The sequence below is a fragment of the Platalea leucorodia genome, assembly GCF_965183815.1.
Source record: "Platalea leucorodia genome assembly, chromosome: 9".
NCBI lineage: Eukaryota > Metazoa > Chordata > Aves > Pelecaniformes > Threskiornithidae > Platalea > Platalea leucorodia.
In genome coordinates this window covers 29,308,106-29,331,763 of record NC_138831.1, presented here as the reverse complement: position 1 = coordinate 29,331,763, position 23,658 = coordinate 29,308,106, and the positions used below count along the sequence as shown (strand labels likewise).

At 38.2% G+C, this 23,658-nt stretch overlaps 1 protein-coding gene across 1 annotated transcript in view; it reads right to left on the bottom strand.

The window, feature by feature from the left end:
• The window catches only part of NEO1 (neogenin 1), a gene marked incomplete at its 5' end in the record, with an annotated part of 215,101 nt that overhangs the window by 68,474 nt on the left and 122,969 nt on the right, over positions 1-23,658 (bottom strand). Inside the window, 2 exons of the mRNA XM_082321339.1 lie at positions 9,137-9,257; positions 10,101-10,255. Of these exons, the coding sequence (XP_082177465.1) occupies positions 9,137-9,257; positions 10,101-10,255 (276 nt within the window). The remainder of the gene's footprint in view (positions 1-9,136; positions 9,258-10,100; positions 10,256-23,658) is intronic.

The window sequence follows — 23,658 nt, the reverse complement described above, 5'->3', positions numbered from 1 at the left end:
GCCACGAATAGTCAAACTATTTTAAATGTCATATATCATATAGAAGATATTTGGCTCAAATATCACAGTTCCATAACTTTCTGTATTATTTTCTAAATTTGAGAGACAATTTTTGACATAAACTGTGATAAACACTGTATGAATATCACGTTTTAATATGGCAACTGGTTGCTTACATCAAAAAAGCCTTCCGTCCACTGAGTAAAAAACCCACATGGATATATATTGATATATGATAGACAAAAGTGGGGAGATTTCTCCAGGGGAGAGGAAATTCCCCTGCTAGTCTTGTCTCTAAAGATACTCATCATAGCGCATTTTCCATCCTCCTACGTTTGGATCTTCTCCCCACATGAGACCAGATGGGATCTCTCAAATCTCACCAGGTTTTCGATCCTAGCAGAGTTGGGTGCCCTTTGCACAGACTTGCTGTCAGGTTCATTACTATTTCCTGCTCTTCTGAGATCCACGATTCATTTCTTTCAAGTACTTTTTCCTCTTTACAGAAAATTTGAATTGTTGGCTGCAAGCGTTTGCAGCCTTACTGTTCAGTTTTGATCTACAAATAATTTCTTCTCTGGTGGACACTAAGCCTTCTGAAAGTCAGTCATGTAAACCACAGGGACTTCTTCTGATTTTCCTTGCATTAAAACACGTAAAATTGTACAAGACAGGAAGAACATGAAGACACTTCTGAGTGAAGAAATAGAACAGTCTTCAGGAAGAATACCCAACAGAGTCCTTCTCTTTTATCCAATGGACTTTTTTTCATCTTGCTCTAACATTTCATCTACAATACCCTGCATATTTTTCAAGTACTTCTATAGTCTCCAAGAACACCATAGAATTCCATGGACTAAGAAAATATTTACTGTAGCACCTTGACAGCAACACTAAACGTTCTTGATTCACGGTATGTGACTGCATGCAAAACACTCTAAAAAATTACCTCTGTAAGATGTGAGAGCGCTTGAGAAATTATATTTGATATCTGTGAAATCGTCCAAAATAGGTCCTGAAGTAACATGCGAGTTGTCTGCCTCTGGGCTTGAACCAGACAAGGGTAGAATGTTAAATTTATATAAATTTTTACATATGGAAAATACCTCAAAGTGCAACTGAGTTTTTCAAATCCGAGCACAAGCCTGTTAGTGGCAACTTTTGGATTTCTTTCAGCAGAAGCCAAAATTTGTGAAAAAGAAATTATATTTGCCTCCTACAACAGAATAATGGAACCTACGGATATGGAGAACACAGCGTATTTCATATAACTTGATTTAAATAAGGCTTTTGACATTGCCTTGCATGAAATTTTCAAAATCAAGCAAATATGTTCCAGATGAGGCTACTACAAAAGTGGATTCATAACTGGCTGGAAAAATCACATGCAGAATAGTTCTCAGTGCTTCGGTGTCAAAAGGAAAGGTGATATTGAACTGGGGTGTACAGGAGGGGATGCCAAGTTCCATATGATTCTATGAATTTTTTTTTAACAAACCAGATGATGGAGCAGAGAAAATGCCCATAAGGTTTAAATGAATGCAAAGTCAGGAGAGCTCCAAGCACACCAAAGGGCACATTCAGAGTTTCAAAGCATGTTGTCAAAGCGGAGAAACAGCCTGAAAAAAGCCAAGGTTCGACACTCTACAGGTTAAACAAAAAGGGTCCAAGGTTTGACTAACAAGAAGTTGGAAATCCAATTATAGCTGGAAACTTTTTTGATTGGTGTCAGTCTAGGGGAGCTGAAATAGGTTCTAAGAGTAGAATCTGATCCACTTAAATCTCTGAGTCCGTGTCAGCCTGAAGTAACCTCAAACAATCAGATATCACTTGTGGTACAGAAATGCCAAATTTTCGGCACAATCTTAGCTGAAATGTGCTGACTCCAGAAAACTTTGATCAGACTTCTGACCCCCACCCTATCCTACCAGGAGTCCTGTCCACCTCACTTCACTGCTATGAGACCTGAGATAGCTCATAGCCAAACTCTGGCAGAGAAGTATCAACATAAAATGAAATTATTCATGCAGCAATGGTCCAGGACAGAATTCAATTACACAAAGAGAACCTGAATCTAGGTCAATAAATGATGTCTTTAAAACTCTCTCAGAATTAGGATTCACATAAGGCAATTCAGTGGAGGAATTAATATCATACAGTGCAACTGAAGTGGTGCTGTACTTCAATCAAATTTGGCTTGTAATGTCAAACTGTGCCACCAATACCAGACGTTTATATTTCTCATAAGGAGATCAGCAGAGAAATATATACCACGAAATTGTCATAATTTGACTACTACATTAAGACTATATACTCCATTCACATCTCTCCAACAGTTTTTCTGAATCATAGAATACTGCTATTTACAAGGGATCTCAGGAGTTCATCTGTGTAACCCCTCGCTTGAGCAGAGCCACCTTTGACCAGGTTGCTCAGGGCCTTGTCTAGGTGTGTCTTGAATATCTCCAAGAAGAGAGATTTCACAACCTCTCTGCGGAACCTGTTCTGACCGCAACTACCCTCACTGTGAAACTGCTTTCTCTTATCTGATTGGAAATTCCCTTTTTGCAGTCTTTTCCTGTTACCTCCATCTGCTCTATACCCTCCATCAGCTGGTTGAGCAGAAAGATGCTCTTAGGCTTCCATTCTTCAGGAATAATCAAACTCAATTCTCTCAGAGTCACAGGACATCTCAGTACCTCACGTGCTCCAGCTCCCTAATTATCTTGGTAAATCTCCACTGGGGCTCCGCTATGCCAATGTCTTTCTTGTATTGGGAAGCTTAAAACTGTCCTAATGTGGTCTCAGCAGTGCCAAGTAGGGGGAAAAAAAAATCACATCCCTTGACCTCCTGCCTATCCCACCAAGTTCTTTTCTGCAAAGCAGCCTGCATAGTTGGCAGCCAGCCTCTACCAGTGCATGGAATCACTCTGGTGCTGATGCAGGAGTCCACATTTGTCGGTGTTGATTCTCTGGCCCGGTGGGTCCCTCACTCTGACAGCCTATCTACTGCTCTTCTCAATCTCGTATAACCTGCAAACCTGCTACGGATGATCTCTGTCCCATCATCCAGGTCACTGACGAAGATATAAAATCCTCTCTGGCTCAGTATCAAGCCCTGGGTAATACCACTCATTACCCGGGCTGCTGGTTAGTCTTCACCCCATTCACCATGATGCTTGGGAGCCTGCTGGGCCAGTCAGCTCTCCACACGCCCCACCATCCACCCATCCAGTCTTTATTTCCCCAGTTTAGCTGCAAGGATACAACTGGAGCTGGTGTCAAAGGCCTTCCTAAAGGCAAAGTAAACAATATCCAATCCTCTCCTCTCGACCACAGGGCCAACCATTTACCCTTAGAAGGCTACTGAGATAGTTAGGCACAATTTTTCCTTGGTAAATCCACACTGGATTTTCCCAGTCATCATCATTATGTCCTTTATGTACCCAGACTTGGCTTCCAGGGGGATTTGCTCCATGACCTTCTCTGAAATGGTTCTAGCTCCAGATGAGCTTTGTCTTTCCTAGTTTTATTCCAGCACATTCAAGCAATATCCATCACTTTTCTGCCTTTGCTTCCAATGTCTATGTACTTTCTTTTTGTGTTTGAGCTCAGTCAGAAGCTCCTTCTTTATCCCTACTGGTGTCCTGGCCACACACACTCAAATTCCTGCACTTTGGAATGGATCATTCTTGTGCTTTGAGAAGACTGTCCTTCAAGATCAAATGGTTCACCTCTTGCCCATCAACACTATCACTGATGGGAACCTGCCAAAAAGATCCCTGAACAAATCAAAATCTCTTATCTTGAAGTCCAAGGCTGTAATTCTGCTATTTGCTTTGATCAGTTCTCTTAGAAGCCTGAATTAAAGCATCTCATGACAGCTGCTGCAAAAGCTGCTACGACCTCTATATCTCTGACCAGTTCTTTTTTCTTCCTGAATAGCAGGTCCAACACACCACCTCCACCAGTCATCCATTCAGACACGTATAAGCCGTCTCAAGAAAATCTCTTCAGCCTACTCCAGAAACTCCCCATATTACCTGCCACACCATCAAGTTGCCATTCCAGCACACACCAGGTGGTTAAAAAACGCACATAAATATCAGGGCCTGCAACCTCCAGTTGTGTAAAGAAGTCTTCATCTACTTCCCCTTGATTAGTTGGTCTGTAGCAGACACACACGACCATGTTGTCCTTCTATCCTCTGATCTTTATGTATAAGCTCTCGGCTGGCTCATCACCCCCTCCAAAGCAAAGCGACATGCATTCAAGCCAGACCTCCGCACATAGCGCAACTCCCTTCTTTGCTTCCCTACCTTGTCCTTCTGAAAGAGCCTGTATCCATCCCTTGCAGCTATCCTAAGACATCTCTGCAATCCCAAATGCCTCACAGCTCTGCAACTACATGCAGACTACTAATTCCTCCTCCTTGTTTCCCATGCTGGTAATATTAATTCACATGCAGAATATCCTTGCTTGGATCAAACTTAAATTTTTCATGAAAAACAGTTTATAAGAAATGTATAGTTCCACTACAAAAAATCTTGACGTGGTGTACTACTGGATACCAGCAGCGTATTCAAGTCATTCACTTGAAGATCTCACTCCTATACAACTCACAAATACAGCACAGAATGGCAAACACTGACTTTTGCAGTATGAAAGTACAAAAATCAAGCAGTATACTACACTTACTTTGGAATTTTGAAGGTGATACAGTGCATCTCAAATAATGTTTTGAAATTGTTCTCTAAATAACGTGGCATATTTGTTTACAGTCTATGATTTTTCTTTATACAGCATTCAAGAATCACTCCTTTTTTTTGGTGCCTGAGTACTTGTCAAATGCCTATCACATAGGGGTGACAGGGAACCATCTGCCTCCCTCCCCCAAAGGCACCTCCTTTTACTTATTACCACCTGTTCTTTTTTTCAGTCCCCAAATGGCAATTCTGAGCAATGCCAGATACACTGGAAAAGGCCAGGTTACAGGTCCTGGCTGAATTTTTCAGTCTTGTCACTAGCATTTAACCTCCAGAAAAAAAAACAAATGTATCCATTACTGAGGTTTTCACAGACCACACAAAAATAATGCTGTAAAAACGACGACAAGAAATAGCTTTGTTATAATTGAGTGTATTAGTATATCTGATCTGTAATTGAAATGCTCAGAAGCTGACCCATCAGGATCAAAAGTAAAGTAAAAAATTGTAACTAAAAAAAGCTGGTTTTGCATAAAAAATTATGACTGAGAGATTTTGAGGTCGTGTAGAAAGTCATTCCCAAGGCACAACTAAGGTTCTTCCTTCTCGCTGGGATATTCAGGAGTCCTCCGTGGTGGCATTTGCAGGATATAAGAAAAGACCACCTATTTTCCAATCAATAAGGCAGAGAGAGGAGCATCAAGACTGCCAAATGCTGGCAGAAGGCAAGTGCAGAGGACTATGGTAATTGAGGCACTTCCCTTTCTTCAGGCAGTTCTTAAATTCTCCCTAAAAGGCAGACCAGGCAGCAGAGCCACATATCCAGTGAAATTCCCAAAGGTGTTTAGCCTCCAGGGGAAGGACGCTATCTGAGAAATAGGGACACAATTTCAAACCTCAAAGTATTTTGAAAGCAGATGTGATGCTTTTCAACTCTCTTGCAGAATTCTACACCTGAAGTTAAGTACAGAGGATATTGGTAGGAGAAGAGCGTTTAACTCAGACCATTTACCTGAATGCTACTCCCTCTCCTCCCCCCTTTAACCTTCTCAATTATGAACAGTTGTCCTAGTATCTCTTCTCTCAATGCCACAATTGTTTTATATATTCCAGAAAAGGCAAAAGTTGTGGATTCTGTACAGCCAATCCATTTCCAAGTACAGTCTTCTAAACTTATCAATGGAGAATTACAGAATTTGAAAATAAAACAGCCACTCCAATAAGCCTTCAGATTACCCTACCTTTTTTAGCCAGTCAATTCTTTGTTTTAATGTTTTCCACAAGTAACTTCCGTATATACTGCAAGCTTTTCAGAATTCACCCCAAATACAAAAAAAGACCAACCCAAAAGAAACTTATGTCTGATCAACAATTATATTAAGCTTATTCTAGCAGATGAGAGTCTGCATATACACTGGTCTGTGTGGCTATGCACAACATACACTCACATACATTCATACACCAAAACTGTTGCTGTGCAGAAGACAAGGTGAATCACCAAAATACTGCTACCTGTGAAGTCAGAAATCTATGTCCAAATACAGAAAACCTTTTGTTGTAGCAGATAATCACATTATATACTTTATGCCTATTGTATTTAAAAATTATGCTACCATCTAAGACTGAAGAAAATACAGATGTGGTATTTTAGTTCCAGACCGCTCAAGTACACCTTGATAAAGCTATGGATGAAACAGTATCGTTCTAGGCAGCAAAAACCAACATGTTGGAAAATTTCCATATGAAGGGTTTAGATCAAAACAAGTAAATGTAAAGAAGAGACAACTAAGTTCTGATCTAATATGTAAAGTGCAAACAGTTTTATTGGTTTATTTCTATTTAACTTTTCTCAGCATATCTCCCTCAAAGTCTGGGTAACTCTGCCTTTTCCAGCTACTCAAACTCATCTCTGATGGCAGCCAACCACCCCCTTCCCCATTGCCCTTTATACCACAATCAATGCTGTAGTCCATTTATAGACACCCACACAGTAGTCTTGGTCCATTTCTTCAACACTGGCCCATAAAGAATGCATGCGGCCTCTCTTGAGAAACTCCTACTTTCTAATGTAAGTTTAATTTATTAAAGATCAATTTGATATGATAAGCAAAAGGGCTAACTGGAAATAGTTTGTAAACAGACAGATGTTTGCCAGTTCCATTTAGGAAGGAGAAAACAGAGAACAGCAAGGGAAGGGACATACTGCTAATTGGGATGAAGAACTTTGATGAACACTTAATCAACATTTCTTCACTGAAATTACTTTTCACATTGGCAAAGTAGGTATTTCTCATCATCAGGTATGAATTTAAAAAAAAGCTTTCTGTATTAATGACTGAAGTGTTCAGAATAGCTTTTGCTCAAATTAGTGTTTTCAATTTTCGTATCGAGATCTCTCTCATGAAAGAACTATTATATATGATACCTTCACCCTCTTTCCCTGAATATAGTTTCCTTCTTGCTGTTCATGTATTGTGATAAGGTATTAAAATAAGATATCAAATATCTGTATTTTCTTCGACTGTGTATATTATACCAGTTTTCTTATATCAGAACTAAGACACAGCACATTCATTCCTAGTTGCACTACTTGTTATGCCACTACTCAACAACAACAAAAAAAATAAAATGCACTTTCAGTGATGTACCATGTGGTTATCTCTACTGTTGGAAAACAACAACTAAAATGCATCAGTGTTACACAGGGAGTGCATTGTTAAAAACACTGCAGACCATGTAACAGAACGATACGACTTCGGGGGTGTATCTTTACACCCGAAATGAGACTCCATCAACACTGCATCCACAATCCTTTGGCAGCATGCAAAAGAAAAAGGACAGCATTATAAGGCAAAGTCCTTTAGTAAAACAGGACAGGTTGCCAGAGTAGAACAGGAAGGAGAAACCACTGGGCAAACAACAGGGGAGGGAAAGGAAGAAGATTGAGACCACAGGAACTAAAATAATAACAGTAATAGTAATTTATAAACCACTACTGGGAACTGGGTGAAAGTACAAACTTGGGCAGGGCTTCAAAACCCAAGTACATTAATTATTCAGTATTTTTCAAATGTGGAAAATATAGAATAATGCTTCTGCTTGAAAGATTTGGAAACTACTCGTGTGATTCATGCATATAGCAGAAATAAAATTACTTCTAATAATTTTTCTGGCAACCTGATGACAGTAGGCCATTGCTGGATCCAGATGCCTAACACTACTCGGAGGTTGAAATCCCACAGCTCTATAGTATTAAAGCTACTGAATCCAGTAGAGGGCATCTTTCATTCCCCAAATAATTGTGGAAAGTACATGCATCTCTTCAGCCAGCAATGAAACATACCCATATCCAAACGAGAATTCAGAAGAAGTTATAAGTGCACAACTACTCTACAAAACAATCAGAAAAGAAACAGAAAATCTCTCTCTTTATGGCACGCTCATAACAGTTTACTCTCTGTACGCTGAATGCCAAAACCAGGTCTAGCAGATTCACATCTGTTAAAATTGCAAGTGTGAAGTTACATCATACCTCTGACCACATATAAGACTGTTTCTCCTAAATCCTTTCCATCCAAATAAAAAAGAAATTAGAATTTTGAAACAACACCCCAAAAAGACAAGCAACACAAAAGCCCCCCAAAGTACAGAATTAGTATTTTCTTGTCTGACTTGTCTCTCCCCTCATCCCCCTTAATACTGGTTTTCTTCCTTGTGCTTTTTGAAATTATTTTTAAGAACCTGAAAGAGCAAAACAAGCTGACGCCTTAGCAATGATATTTGTACTACCTTTTTTTCTGGAAGTTAGAAGGTCTTTAATCAAAACAGCAATTATTCTCTTTTAACATCCTAAATATGCAATGCAGGACATTGCAAGAAGGTGAGTACTGTTAGTAATTGCACTGACTGGAGCACAATAACAAATATTTATCTTTAAACTGCAGCTGTAACTCAAAAAAAATTTTGCAGTTGCAGTTTGCAGAAATGACAAAGCTTACTACTTTTTAAACTAATAGCAGAAAAAAAGCTTCTGACACTGGAATGACTTTGGTGGAAAATGCTTCATTTGCGGTGTGCTCCATAATTGCTTATTTTTCACTTTTGTAATTTCAGCAATTGTTTTCATTTTGGTTATCCTGTTATTTTTTTTAAATCTCAGCATGCAACAATATTTCAGATTTCTGGCTACGGTTTATTATTGCAGTGAATATTTTCGACATATTTTCCAAAATACAGGGTGAATCCTATAGAATTTCTTAATTTCTCCTAAGTAACTTTAAGTGTACAGAAGACGACACTGAACCACTCATATGATTTAAAAAAAAACCATCCTAGTCTAGCTGAGTTATATATAACACATCATGTGGAAAAGGTCCCTTGAAATTGTTCCTCCCCATCTTTTGGCACTGTACTGTCACGGTTTATCTTACCAAGGTCAAGTATTATCAGCTGGGCTCCAGCCTGTGCATTTCCAACATCATTTTCTGCAATGCACTGATAGAATCCTTCATCTGATTTCACCAGACCCAAAACTTGCAGATTATGTTCTTTCTGAAGAGTAAAGGAAAAATGCGACACTTAAAAATGGGTTGCAATTGCAAAAACAATAGTGTTATTATGGCACATTACTATGACAGGAGAAACTTCTGAACAGTAACATGGAAAAGTGTATTTGGAGTTCCCATCAGATTTCATCTCTTTTGCACTGAATCCTCAAATTATACGGTATCAAAAAGCAGCAGAAGCTCTTACTAATGGCTATCATTTTCTAGCATCACATATCACTGGCAAGTCATAACATTTCCACAGCCATTTTTATGATATTTTAAGCACTGAATATAACTGCATAGCTCACTGTTACAATCCTACAACCTTAGGTACACCCAATTATACAACCATTAAGTTCTCAACCATGTCTCAGTAATGACTTTCACTACATCTAAAATTTCCCTCTAGAAGTATCGGTGTGCCAAAACTCATGATCCACAACTCAGTTATATTTATATTTAAACTCCTGTTTGAAATTATGATTTTCATCGATCACAGATGATTGCAGAAAACAGTCAGTCAGTGTTCACGGCAAGCCTGCACTTTAACAGGTTCAACCAAAGTGCGTTTTGTCACTGTATATGTGTCTGTCTCTCCTGGAAAATCTAAGCTATAAAGAAATCAACCCATACAATATAAGCAACATGATTTAGTGTTTCAGTAAAATGACTGAATTACAGAGCGTTAAAGGTTTCAAGAAACCATTTCTCTTCCAGGCCCCACACATTGATAGCACAAAACCAGGAAGCTGGTCCTACAAAAGAACCTAGCTTCCATGCGTATGTGTTAGAAGACTAACAGACAGGTCAACAGCTTAAAAATCTGCAAAACAGGCAATATACTTACAACAATTTTGAAATAGTCACTTGGGATCACCATGTCTCCATTCTTGACCCATTTCACAGTTGGAGTAGGTTTTCCAGTCACCTCACACTCAAACACGATGTCCATAGATTCATGAGCATAAATATTTGCAGGCTGCTTCAGAAATTCAGGAGGAACTTCAAATAAAATGGAAGACAGACAAAAGATGCTGTTAGCATCCACAAAAACACATCAGTTGTGCTCCTACGCAAACATACAGTAAGACTCAACACATAAAAAGATGGCTTCAGGGACTCTAGCATGAACAGTAGCAATGTTGGCAGAAATTTTCAGACCAGGGTTTGATAGAAGCTGATAGAAGCTCTGTGTTATTTTAAAATTACATTTGGGCCAGTTAAACAGCCAGCCATTTTAATCTGAAATGACCTCTTGAGAATACATGAAAGAAGAAATCGAGCCAAGATGTATAAAGTGTAAAATTAAAAAGTATTTTAAAACCAAGAGACATAGATGCCATTTGGAAAAAAATATTTCTGTGGTTGAAGAACATGCTGCAGTCTCTTATCTGCCATAGGCATGTTGCTGCATGCTGAGAGACCACAGCAGGCAGTGGATTTCAGACATCATTCACACTTCCTTCACCAACTCAGAGTTCATCTGAGCAAACCATTTAGTGCTTAATTGTGCAACAGTTTTATGCCCCTTTCACAAATAAACAGTCTTGTGGGATAAGCTCTCCAGCAAGATGATGAAAGGTTATACAAAAACCTTCACCCCTTCCTCCAGCAAAGTTTATTAATTTATAAAACAGAAAGATAGTAAAGTTAGATTTGAAATTAGAAAGATCAGGCTATGACGAAAACGGCTGTCTAGAACATTTTCAATAAGCTACACTTTGATGCTCTTTAAGTCCATCTGGAGCTCCATAAAACACAGAACATTGGTAGTGCAATCAGGCTACATTATACAAGAGTATACCATGTTTAGCAACAATTTATTTATTCAGACAAAACTCTGCAGCTGATGCAACAGAAATTTTTCAGAGAGTTCTTTGTACTCAATACTTGAAGTCAGTACGTAACCAAAAGCTAAAACTATATAAAAAAGACATTTTAAAACGAATGGACACAAAACTAAGATGAAACTTTTCTAGGGTACCATTGCCTTGTGTTTCTGTGGAGAAACTCAGCTTACCAAATACACGGTGCTGTATTTATACAAAGATTTTTTTTCTCTGGTTTGTGTAAGCCCAAGGAACACTATGTACAGGACTACACACATACCTTTGTATCATATTGACAATGTATTACAGATCTATATGACCAAAGACATGTATAGCCTAACACAGTAAAACAGAAAGGTTCTTCATTTAAGACATGTACCAGAGTTATCATCTCTGGGCCTTGGCTGCCTTTTTAAATGTCCTTATGTACTCAGAGTAAGATTAATTAAATTAAAGATATTTAAAATCCATAAAAACTCAGAGATACAGAATTTTTTTGGTAATACAAGCCCGGAAGTGTCCAATGCGCAGACATGTTAAAAATCTTGTGTGAAAGAATGCGCCACTGTAAGAAGCATCCAGCTGCACTCGAGGACTCTCAGATTCTTTAGCTTAGCGGCAGAAAGAAGAGCTGTTTGCAGGCACATACAATTTGAATATCATCTATTATGAAGAACATTCACCTATTTATTTATTTTTACTACACTCATCAACATAAGGGCAATTTGCTTACTTATGTTGGCAGGTCTGATATCAAGTTCCAGGAAAGTCAAAAGCAGCCTTTTGCCCTTTAATATTTATCAAAGAAAGTCAATATGGAAGGGCTGCAGAGTTTAGGCAAACATTTTACATGCTTCACCTATCAATGGGATTTATTTCATGCTAGGGAATAAGAAATACTAGATCATGTTTCACTTCTTCCTATGAAATGATTGTAAAGTTTTATAGGTGGATTTAATATTTTTAAAAACAGATAGCTGGGGACAAGCAGCTCTCCAAAAACCCCTCAAGTTTTGGATCATAAATTAAATAAGAGAATATCAACATATGGAAATATTTATTTATAGAGTAAGAACATGGCTTAACTCTCAGATAAGCATGCAAACCTATACCAGAAACTACATAAAGATGTACGTATATGTTTGCTGCTTGAAATCTCTCGCACAGGAGCAAAAATCTGGATGAGGTTGAATCTAGTTGCCTATGACTTCAGACATCCATTTTACATAATCATTTCCATAAATTTACCAAAAAGGCCATAAACTCCACCTTAAAATGATTTAGATATTTTTGTACTTACTATCTGTATCAGCTGGCTGTTATAACCATAAATAACTCTGACATTTGAAAACTGTCTTCTGCATTTATTGGTGGCCAAATTCCGATTACTTATTCTTTATGAAAACAGTGCCTTTTATTTTAAATTTTTATTTGTGCCTGGCATTTATCCTTGGCATTTTTATTTATTGTGAGCTGCACTTTTTCTCCACTCCCTTCCCACATCCCAGCCTTTCTTTTGGCAGGCTCAACAAGTCATGTTTGCGTAGTTCTGATACGACAAGTCACCCACACCCTCCTCACAGAGCTTCTGTATTTGCTCTAGTTTGAATTAATCTTTGTGGCCTGTAGATTTTCAATTATTTGCATGCAGTTTCAGCTGCGTCTCACCAGCAACTTGAAAAATGGCATAAATACAGTGTTATCACTACAGCAAATATCTTACCCAATTAATTCTACTACTGTATTTGCCCTTTTCTAGATGCATTATACTGATGTCAGCCTGTGATAGATCATTGCTCTCTCATCGTTAGCCATTTCTAACTAATGAGTAATTTTGTTCCAGTCTGCTTGATCAATAGTTTATGTTCTCATTTCCTTTCAATCTCTTTCTCCATATGTATGCAGACACACACACATTGATTCTTGAAGTGCTGACATAGTTGGAAAAAGGCAACATAAAAATCAGAAACATGAAAAGTTATTTTTTCTGTGAATTTACAATGGTCCAATTTTCATAATATTTAATTCCTCAGCCATATATGAAACTTATTACAGGAATCCTGATAAATATAAGCCAATAACATCCACTGTCAAAAGCACAACACTTGTCTAAAAAAAATTAATCTGATGACCTCAGAAAACATGCAAATTGCTGTACTGAGTTGCTACACTGTAAAACTCAAGGATGAGAAAAGGGATATATAAGAGAAGTTCAATAAAATCACAAGTGGCTCTTAACACAAAAAATAGCTGCTCTGGGTTCAAGACTGCCTTTGCCAAAGTTAGTTATTTTATCAAAAGAAGTAGTATGATACAATTTATCTCTAATTAAACTACATTTTTAGCCAGTTTTCCATTTACTTCTATATGTTTAATGGTTACTTCTTTCAAAAGCATATTTAGACATCTTTTTATTTTGGAAACGATGAGCATAAACATCACAGAGGAGACACGGCAGACCTTCCCTCAACAAGAAAAGCATCAGAAAGGGCAAGTCTGTACTCCTCAGTGTACACACATTGTCTGCCCAGTGCAGACAGTATGATGGGAGGATCTCAGCACAAAGCCTTGGAGACAGATGTCTCTAGTGGTATTCCACATATTTTCCTCTTTGAAGGTGCTGCCAGCAGTTCAGACTTCCCTTAACATCCACATACCGGGTAAGAGACTTCCATGATAGCTAGCAGAAAATAGGTAGCTTTTTAAAAGCAAACCAAAAATTGAACCACAGAAGAAGGAACAGTAGTAGTTTGGGAATGGCCATTGCTAATCTGAAAGGTTGAGAGTTGAGTGGAGGGTGAGGAGGAGGGAGGAGCGCCATAAGGGAACTGATGGACCATCACATCTGAAACAAAATTAGTGCAAAGTAAAGTTCCGGGATTATTTCTGTTTCCTCCACTAATGTTTAACCTGTAATGAAGACATTTGGAAAGTACTCAAATATCTTTAGCAACTGATATCACTTTAACTTGGGGCATCATCCACAACAGGCATTAATACTGAATCGTAAGATTCAATAGTTTTTCTGCCACAAAAATGAAAGTTGGCCTAGATATCCTATTACCTGCTCTCAAATATTTTTGATTTAGGAGATTAAGAATTTGAAACACATTATTTTTTCAAAGGGACTTTGCTTTTCTGGCTCATGCAGCAAATGCCAAGCTGCTTAGAAAGGGATAATAATATGATAAGTGTTCACTTTATTATCATTTACTTTCCAGTTAATGAATTAAAAAATGTTTTTAAAATACATTTTTATAGTTTAACTATGCCAATGTTTAGCATTCACACAGATTAACACAATGCAAGTACAGATGTTTGTGGCAGAGAAGTTAAATTGATAACCAGAGAGCAAATGAGCCAATTACCATATAAAATAAGATTTGTAACGGAAGATTATCCATTGCGTTACCGAACAGACAATTAAACTTCAAAGAAGACTTGGCAGCTCAGCCCACTCTTCTGTCCCTCTTAATGTTAGCACACAAATAACAACTATTTAAATTGCAAGATGCTTGCACAGAATTTCACATGCACTGTAGCACCCTTAGAGATCCCTATCCAAGAGTTTCTTTCACCCTTTTGTAGATTTAAAAGACAAAATATTTTGATCACAACAGTGATCAATAAAAGAAAAGCAAGAAAAACAATCTACATCAGCAGTTGATTCAAACTTCTAAGCTAAATCCCAGTAAAGGTGAAATATTTGAAAAATAATAGGCTTTTTTAAGCCTACAGCTGTACAATGATGGGAAGAGCTGAGGAACTACACTTATGCAAAAGGAATTACACCCATGTTGAAGTGGAAACGGGAATGGTTGCTGGGCGTGGATCCCATTCCACAAATACGGGTGATCAAAGGAAATGGAAGCAAATTGCCCCAACTCTCTGCTCCTCCATCTCTTCAGGGATAAGAGTGGTGGAAGGCAACACACTGCCATACAGGACTGAAACTCTATCTGATTCATCCTTGTGCATGATGAGCATGACCCAATACAGTGAATTCACAAAGAAAAATGTTGGCTTAGGATCCACATTGTCTGTGCATTGTTTTTTAAATGCTCAAGGATTAGAAACCTTTGAATAGCTATGTGGAGAGTATTAAAGCAGCATCATTTATTCTGAACTTTACAGAATGACTGTTTCTTCAAATGTCTTTTCAGTGGTCAGTAGCTCTTGCCTGTTCTCTCTCATTAAGACAGAAATTTTGCGGCCTTCAGGGGCAGAGTTGAAAGAATCTATTTTCAATTCAGCCATCTGTACTGCTTCAAATGAGAAAGAAATTAATTACATTCTGTCCTCTTCTCCATCTCTTGAATAGCTTTCCTTTCAGTCTTACAATCACTGACCTAAGAACAAAGGTTTCTGGTTTCACAACCCTATTTCAAACCTGAAACATTGAGCTGAGCTGTAACTAGACAAGAAAAGGAAAAATTCAAGGTATGCCCAATTAACTAATCAGAACTTTCAACTTTCTTAGTTACAAGCACAATGAACCTTCTCCTACAAGAACCAAATCAAAATGCTGCTATTCTAGATAAGATCTCATTTTTATGCAAGTTAGCCTTTCCCAAAAGTCAAATCCCCTCCACGTTGCTCCCCAGAAGGAGGAAGAAAATCCTAATGGTGGCAAAGCAGTGATTCCTGATAATCAGACTTGAGCAACAAAGAAAGCCTTGCAGAGGCAGAGAAGTGATCTCAAGCAGGCAGGCTGTTTATACCACCATAGTAAGAAAAAAACCCATAAAAGTCTAAAATATTTTTTTAAAAGTATCCAGAAATAAACTAAGCATTATATGCCTAGTACTCCTCAAAGGACAGGCAGCTGCAGCTGCACCATTATCTCACTTCCTAATATATTTAAAACACTGTCTGTTGTACATGAAGCACATAAGAAGTATCTCACTTTGACACAACAGAAACACAGATTGCAAACTATACTTTGAAAAGACTTATTCTCTTTTTACAAAGCATTAACAAATATGCTGTTGGTCCAAGCACAGCATCAGACAAAGACAACATACACATGATCAACTCTAAAAGGTAGATATCATCTCTATTACAGCATTTTGCTGTCTCCTCATCTCCTCTATCACCTTCCTCATTCCATGCAGAAGAATTACTCTCCTTGCTCCCATCAATTCACCATACTCCTGCAGACATGACTCCACTGTTAACTCTAAGTCTCTCAAGAGCTATGTGACTATGTAAGCATCCTGTATGTGTAACATGCTGGCTCGCAGCACAGGTGCAACACCCACTGCGTGGTCCTCCCTAACTGCAAGTTAGCATCACTAACCAAAGGAGCTTTTGGCTAGTCCAAACAGGTCTCTGGTAAGTGTGGAGTAGTAAAAAGCGTCATCTCTAAGGCAGGAGAACTTCTACCTGTGATTGCTGTCCTAGCAACTTGAAGCAAAATCCAAGATCTCACTCAGCATCGCAGTATCACAAACTGACAAGACAACTCATACCAGGATTAAATTTCCTGATTAAGTATGATGCATATGTTTTATCACCTGCTGCTTGCTATAGCATGAACAAAGAACACGCATTAACCCCGCTGTAGGACTATTCCCTTTGCACACTGATACAGCATAATAACTCCTCCAACAGCCGAAGGCAGCCAAAGGACTGAATTGCAAGAACTGAATTTCCAAATAGACATTGCCAAGGACAAGACTGAAGTAGCCGTTTCTGCTTCCTCAGCCACCTATAAATGCCCTCAATCCCCCAAAATTAGGAGTGTGTTTTCTGAAGTCACACAATTAAATCCTAGTTCTTGTCAACATCTCTTTATCCTCTTCCTTCTATACTTTTGCCCATAACAAATGTATCTCTATCAATCAATGCTTACCATTAAAATACAAAAGCAATTTCTAAATCCAGAAGTTCTCACATACTCCAAATAGCAGATATAAAAACTAAGTAGACTGGATAATTTTTTCATAATGTGTCTCTGATCAATCACAGCTTAAGCATTCATGGTCAAATGACTTCCATTTTACAACTACATTTCTGGTAGTTATAAACCAGGATTACCAATTATATTTAAACTGAGAATTTTACTATAAAAAATGTTTTTTATCGGCCTAAAATGGTAAGCCCTAAGGAATTCTATCTTCTCCCCAAGGAGAACAAGATATCCCATTAGGATATGTTGCAAATCCTATTAGAATCCTCATAAAGTTAAACTTCATTTTAACAACTGCAAGTTTGTTTCCAAAAAGAATATAACTCTGCAATATGATGATCGCCCTGTTAATCCATTCAATCACACCTTGAATCAGTATTAACATATTCCGTGGTATCACTGCAATACATAAGACATTCTCCAAACCTACCTGTCAAGTGACAAACCTTTCTATTTTAATAAGATGTTGGACAGGATTTAAAAATCTTGGAACATTTTTCTGCAAATTTGCCAAACTGGAGGGTGTTTTAGTGGATAGTTCCATCTTCAAATCCCACCACAGGACACCATTTCACTGCTTGGGATAAGTTTGCTTTTCAGTACTAACCCCAGAGAACACTGCATTACATACAGAGTGCATTTTATTTAAACTAATAGCAATCTCCTTGGTCAGTTAGCTGAAGCCAACTAATTTCTGTCAGCCAGCTGGCATGACACATAGGGCAGACTGACAAAAATGTTTTAAATTATTTGTATTATCATAGTACCTGGGAGCACCCAAGGAGCAGACCCGCCATGCTAAAAACAAATGCAAAGTGTTTAAGTATCGCAAGGCAAACAATGAAATTAAACAAATAATTAAATAAATTATAACATTAAACCATTAAAGAGAGAGCAAGTTGTTAAACATCTCAGTTATATCTTATATTCACCTAAGTAGACTCAGGTCTACTGTCTGTTTTCTGTTTCATGGTATCAAAGTGTAATTACAAACTAGTTAGCATGCCTACTGGTCTTCTAAATACATGTTTTTCCAAAATCTTGATTCTGCTCCAAAATAGCATGACATCCTTCACTTCCTGCCATTCCCATCAAAACAGAGATAAAATATAGATTCATGTTTGACAGTGGAAGCTTTTATTATCTTCTAATTCTATATTATAGTTGTACAAATTACCTGGTTTTCTTCATGTGTATCCTAAGGAAAAAAAAAAAAAAAAAAAAAAGAAACTCCACTTTGAAAGAGAAATGGGGAATTATAATGTTCTTTCTTGAAAATGGCAAAGGTATATGGATGAGTACTCGGGGGTGGGGGGAAGATTTAAAAACCAAAACTGTGTCACAGGAAAGTCAAAAGTCTTCCCGATCTCTGAGCAGGGCTGCCATGTCCTTAAAACACACTTAACATGCAGCTGGAAAATTTGCATAGCAAACAAAAGCTGACAAAAAGGCATCTTTCTAGAGAAATATCCACAGAATAGAACACTGCCAAATGAATATTAAAAAAAAAAAAAAAATTTTTTTTGCTGTACCAAGACACAAAAAGATTATAAAAATGTAAACTAGTACATGCACAGCATTTTTTATTGTGCAAAAAAAAGTTCCAGTTTATGAACAGAAACTGCAGATGAAAGTTTCTGTGGTAGTGACATTATAGTATTTTTCTTACCTAATAAGATAATGACTAGATGTGTCCGATATTAACAAGTAAACAATTGATGGGTTTTTACATTTTAGAAAATTAAAGCTAACGTACCTACAGATCAATGGTTCCCTGCTTGTGGCATCCTGACCAGTATGAATTCTTTCCCACTGCTTTACAGATGAAGCAAAGAAAGAGGGACTACTGTTATGTTCTGTTAATGGAATCTCTAGTATAGACTATGTTACACTAGTCAGACTCAGCTCATCAGCTGAAAAGGCACAAATGCGCATTCAGTGCTCTATGGTTTTGCTCATGTGGACTGTCTGGTGCTTCACAGCTTCCTCCACCAACACTGAAGTATCCGCTATGTGCAAGTATGATTTCAGTGATGGGACAAGGGCAGGGGATGACCAAATTGCATTTGAACACAAATATTTTACATTTACAGTGAAAAGCTTTAATTCACAAATTGCTAAAGTATGAACTATTCGTCAGAGGCCAGCCTCTAAATAAACATTTCAGAAGCAGAAACTGAAAAAAGAAAAAAACAACCATGCAGTGACATTACAATTACCCAGAAACCAGATAAGGATAAATAATACAGAATAAAGTAAAATTATATTGATCAATTAGAAAGGTAGAATAAAAATGTCAGGATATAATTCAATAAATGCGCATTTCTTTTTCAGAGAGAAATAATTAACTTTACATTTATGGAATAGGAAGTAATAGCAAAAAACTTTGCAGAAAAAGGTCTGAGAAAAAAGGACTTTATCAGAGATCACAAATATGACCATGAACTAAACATGACCCCCAGTATCATACTGGTATGAAAAGAAGCGATCATACAAGGAGGTATAAGCAGCTGCTCCTGAGACTCCTCTTCCATCCAGCACGCACTAATGCCTCAGCTGACTGTGTTATTTGAGCACCACATTTCAAGGAAAACATGACCTCTGATTTACAAGAGAGCACTGAAAATGATCAATGACTCAGAAAATTGGCTTCAAAAGAAAAATGGAAGTAATGGATTCAGTTATTTGAGCAAAGGCAAGATTAAGCAGTCATGCAATCGGACACCTCAAATAGGTAAGAGAGCCTAATACATAAATACTCACTGCAATAGAAAGAAAAAAAAATTGTGTATGTGTGTGTATATATGTATATGTGTGTATGTATCATTCTTGCACAGGAAGAACTCCTACATAGGAGTAACATCTGCATTCTTACCCTGTTCTAAAAAAGATAATACTCTATAAAATTAATTGTTCAATCCTCTACTTTCGTATGAAAATGGGTTCTTCTTTTTAGTATGAGCTTTAGTAAAAATCAAAAAAAAGTCTTTTAAAGCAACAATTATGAACTTCTAAATATGCAGGACTCTACATATTCAGCAAAAACTCTCGTTAAAAGCCGTGAGCTGTTAGCTTGGCACATGGATTTGGACTGCAGACAATTAGAGGTCATGTACACATACCCACAAATAGCATTGTCTGGGAAGTTTTCCAGGTGCAGAAACATACAGCAAGTTCTCTGAGCATCCTATATACTAGCAGTATTTTTCTTTATGTTTTTCACTTGCGGGGTGCCTGAGCAGTTGCAGCCCAATTCGGTACACTAATTGCATGCTCGCATTAAACCTTTGGCAAGATTGCAACATCATCCACACTTCCTTTAATCCTATATATACAAAGGCAAGTGTAAAAAATGTCCATCATTGTCAGCCGATCTGTTCAGCAATAGTGAGAAGTGTTTAGAGAAACCACCTTACCTAACCAGTATCTGCTGAAGATGTAACGTCTGCTGTGCACTGCTTTCACAGTAGCCGTACCCTGATAACTGGCGAACAAAGGTTGCTTATCAGCAGGACACATTCAGGAACACAAAAACACAGTGAAGGTTGCACAGTGCCACACAGCAGCCAATTGCAAGTATCAAGGAAAGAAAATACAAAACGAAAAGCATAAAAGCCATACATCTCCATATATTCTCCCAGCATCAAGCAATCCCTGGATGAGGGATTTCCTGAGGAGATACCTTTGTGTTTACTAGTTCTGGTTAGATTTTGCTTTTAAAAACTCTTCTCACTGCTTTCTGGATCCAGGCAAGCCTTCAGCAGCCCTAATGCTCACAGCAGTAAGTTCCATACGACATTCCCTGAGAAAATGTACTATTTTTTGCACATCTTTGAGTCAATCAACCGCGTGATGTCTCTTGGTTCTTGCAACTGAAGAGAAACAAGCATTCATTTCCTATTTGCTCTCCCCATGGCACTCATGATTTTACAGAACAGTTTTGAACATTCCATGTATCTTTGATCATCCTTGTTACATTCTCTACACCTTCTTTGGCTTTACTACCTTTAAGAGGGGAGAGAACAAGAACTGCTCGCGGCATTCGATATACAAGACCATCACAGGCTTAGACGGTGCCATAATGATTTTTCTGTTTAGGTCCCTATTCCTTTCCTAACAATTGCTAATGTTTGTTTTTTAAGATCTTGCATTTTCCAAAGACCTATATGTTACAACTCCAATATCTTATGCTCATACAAAACCTGGCAGTTCAAAGACCACTGCTATATAAATTTATAGAACTATGTTTACCTGTATATACCACTTTATATATACCATTGAACTTCACCTGTCATGTCACTGCTTAATTGTTTCTTACACAACAAGGTGTTTCTGCAGCTCCTCACAGTCACCATTCATTCTCACAACCCCAATCAACTCAGAAGCAACAGCAAAGTCTGTCACCTTACAGTCCCCTGTTCCAGATAGCTTACAAACACGCGGAACAGTGCTGACTCGGCGCTGATGAAAAGAACTTCTTAGTCCCACTCTCATTTTCTACGTGTTAAACAATTTATTTATTCTCTTTTACCTACACGAGGTCATTCCCTCTGACTCCAGGGCACCATCATTTGAGACTTCTAGTGAGCGAGACTGTTAGAAGTGCTCTGGAAATGGAAGAGCCCCCCAACATCTCAGCAAATCCTTAAAAAGATTTTCAATAGTAAGATGTGGCTCTTTCCCCATTAAAATATACACAAATAGATCCAATATACGGTATTTCCCATATGTCTAACAACACTATATTTTATTATAATTTTTGTCAATTTAACAGGTCCAGACATCAGATTAACTCATCCACAGTTTCCCAGATTTCCCCCAAAAGACTTTTAAAAAAACTCATGTCACATTGACCAAATATCTTTAGTCCAATTTTTTTTTTTTTTTTTTTTTAAGTCTGATTAGCCAATTTAAGTGATAGGTTACACAACACACTTGGTAACTCAGGATTTCACACTTAAACTCGTTGAGAAATTTTGAGTGAATACCATCTGGTCCTGATGATTTCTTACTGTTCACTTCATGGATTTGTTCTGAAATACATTTTACTAGCTCTGCAATTTCAGGTAGGCCCCCCTCCAAGCTCCCTCTACTTCAAACAAACAACAACAACAAAAAAACCCAACAAAAACACCAAAAAAAAAAAACCCAAAACCACTTCTAGTTTTGCAGAGAACACAGATATCAAGAATTCATTTTTCTGCTTCAGGCCATCTTCTCACCCCTTTCACTTTACATTCAATCATATGTTGACCCTACGCTTTCTCTGGCAGGCTTCCTGTCTCTGACATGCTTGGAAAAAAAACTATTAGAAGATTTTTAAGTTATTAGCAAATGATTGAAAGCTTTGTATTATTTTACTTGCATATAAACATGAGAAAAAATTTTCTTTACCTTGCTGTTAGGAAATTTCTGGTGGGGTTTTAGGGGTGGTTTTTTTTTGTCTTTCCAATATAACTTTTGACAGACGTGTTAGGCATTCACTATGAGCCTCATACCATTCCTTAAACAAACACCACACCACCTGCCAAGTGTTTAACCTTTTTGGCTGTGCCTTTTCATTTTGTTTTTATTAAGCTTCCTCGACATTATGTAGAACCCCCTTCTATGAGACTAAATGCTGCTGATGATGATCAATGTCACCACCCTGGAGAAGCAATCAGTTGTACAGCCCTAATACTGTGGTTTTCAAATTTAAGTCTGGAATCTCAAATTAAAGAGATTCTGTGTTAAAAATTTCAAATACACCCAGTGTATCACCACTCTCATGAAAACAAGGCATTACATCTCCTCTTATCTGTGTGAACTTTTGGCATTTGGACAGAAGTTGATTAGGTCATGGGGGGAGGAATGAACACCCAGCAACCTGATGCTGCTAAGCCCAACTTACGAAGCAGACCAAGCAAGAGAGAGGTTGTGGCTGGGAAACTTCTATGCTCAGGCACATCGCCCACCCAAATACCACCCTGGTGAGTGGGTTCAGTAGAGCTCAGGGGAAACTCAACTCTCCCTCTGACCAGGCTGTCTTGGGTTCTTCAGCAGCAGCTCAGCTCCAACACAGAATGGTTCCTCCTTGGGCACTCTGCTCCTACATAACACCTTCCCAGGCTCAACTGTGCCAACTCACTAGACTGATATTTGGGGTATGTCTCAGTTGGTGAGACATGCATGAAAGTGCAAATGAAATGCTTCCCCCAACATGGCCTATCACTCACTTGGTCTGCTTAATCAACTGAGCTTATCAGTATCACACTGTCTGGTGTTAGTTCCCCATCACTCCCCATGATAGAAATCGGTGAAGAACACAGGCAAGCCTCAGAGGACTGTGTACAGATAGTTTTTGTGACAGCCCATCTGGAAGAATTTGAGTTAAGTGTGCTGCATGATGTCACAAGAGCAACAGAAGTGCTCTTTTCCATATAGAGAGACGCCATCCTCAAGGAGCCTCATCCCACCTCACTGCGACAGAAGGTTGGGGCCCGGGGAGGTGTGGCTGAATCGCCGGTCACACAGCACGCACCAGTACTGTGGTGGGTTGATGCGCATGCAAAAGTTTGAAGCAATGCAACTGTGATCGCAACGCAGCTGGCAAAGGCTTCCTTTAGGACAGCAGTATGTGAGCACACTACAGCACCCAGCATCGTGTTTGTGAGGTGGTGCAGATG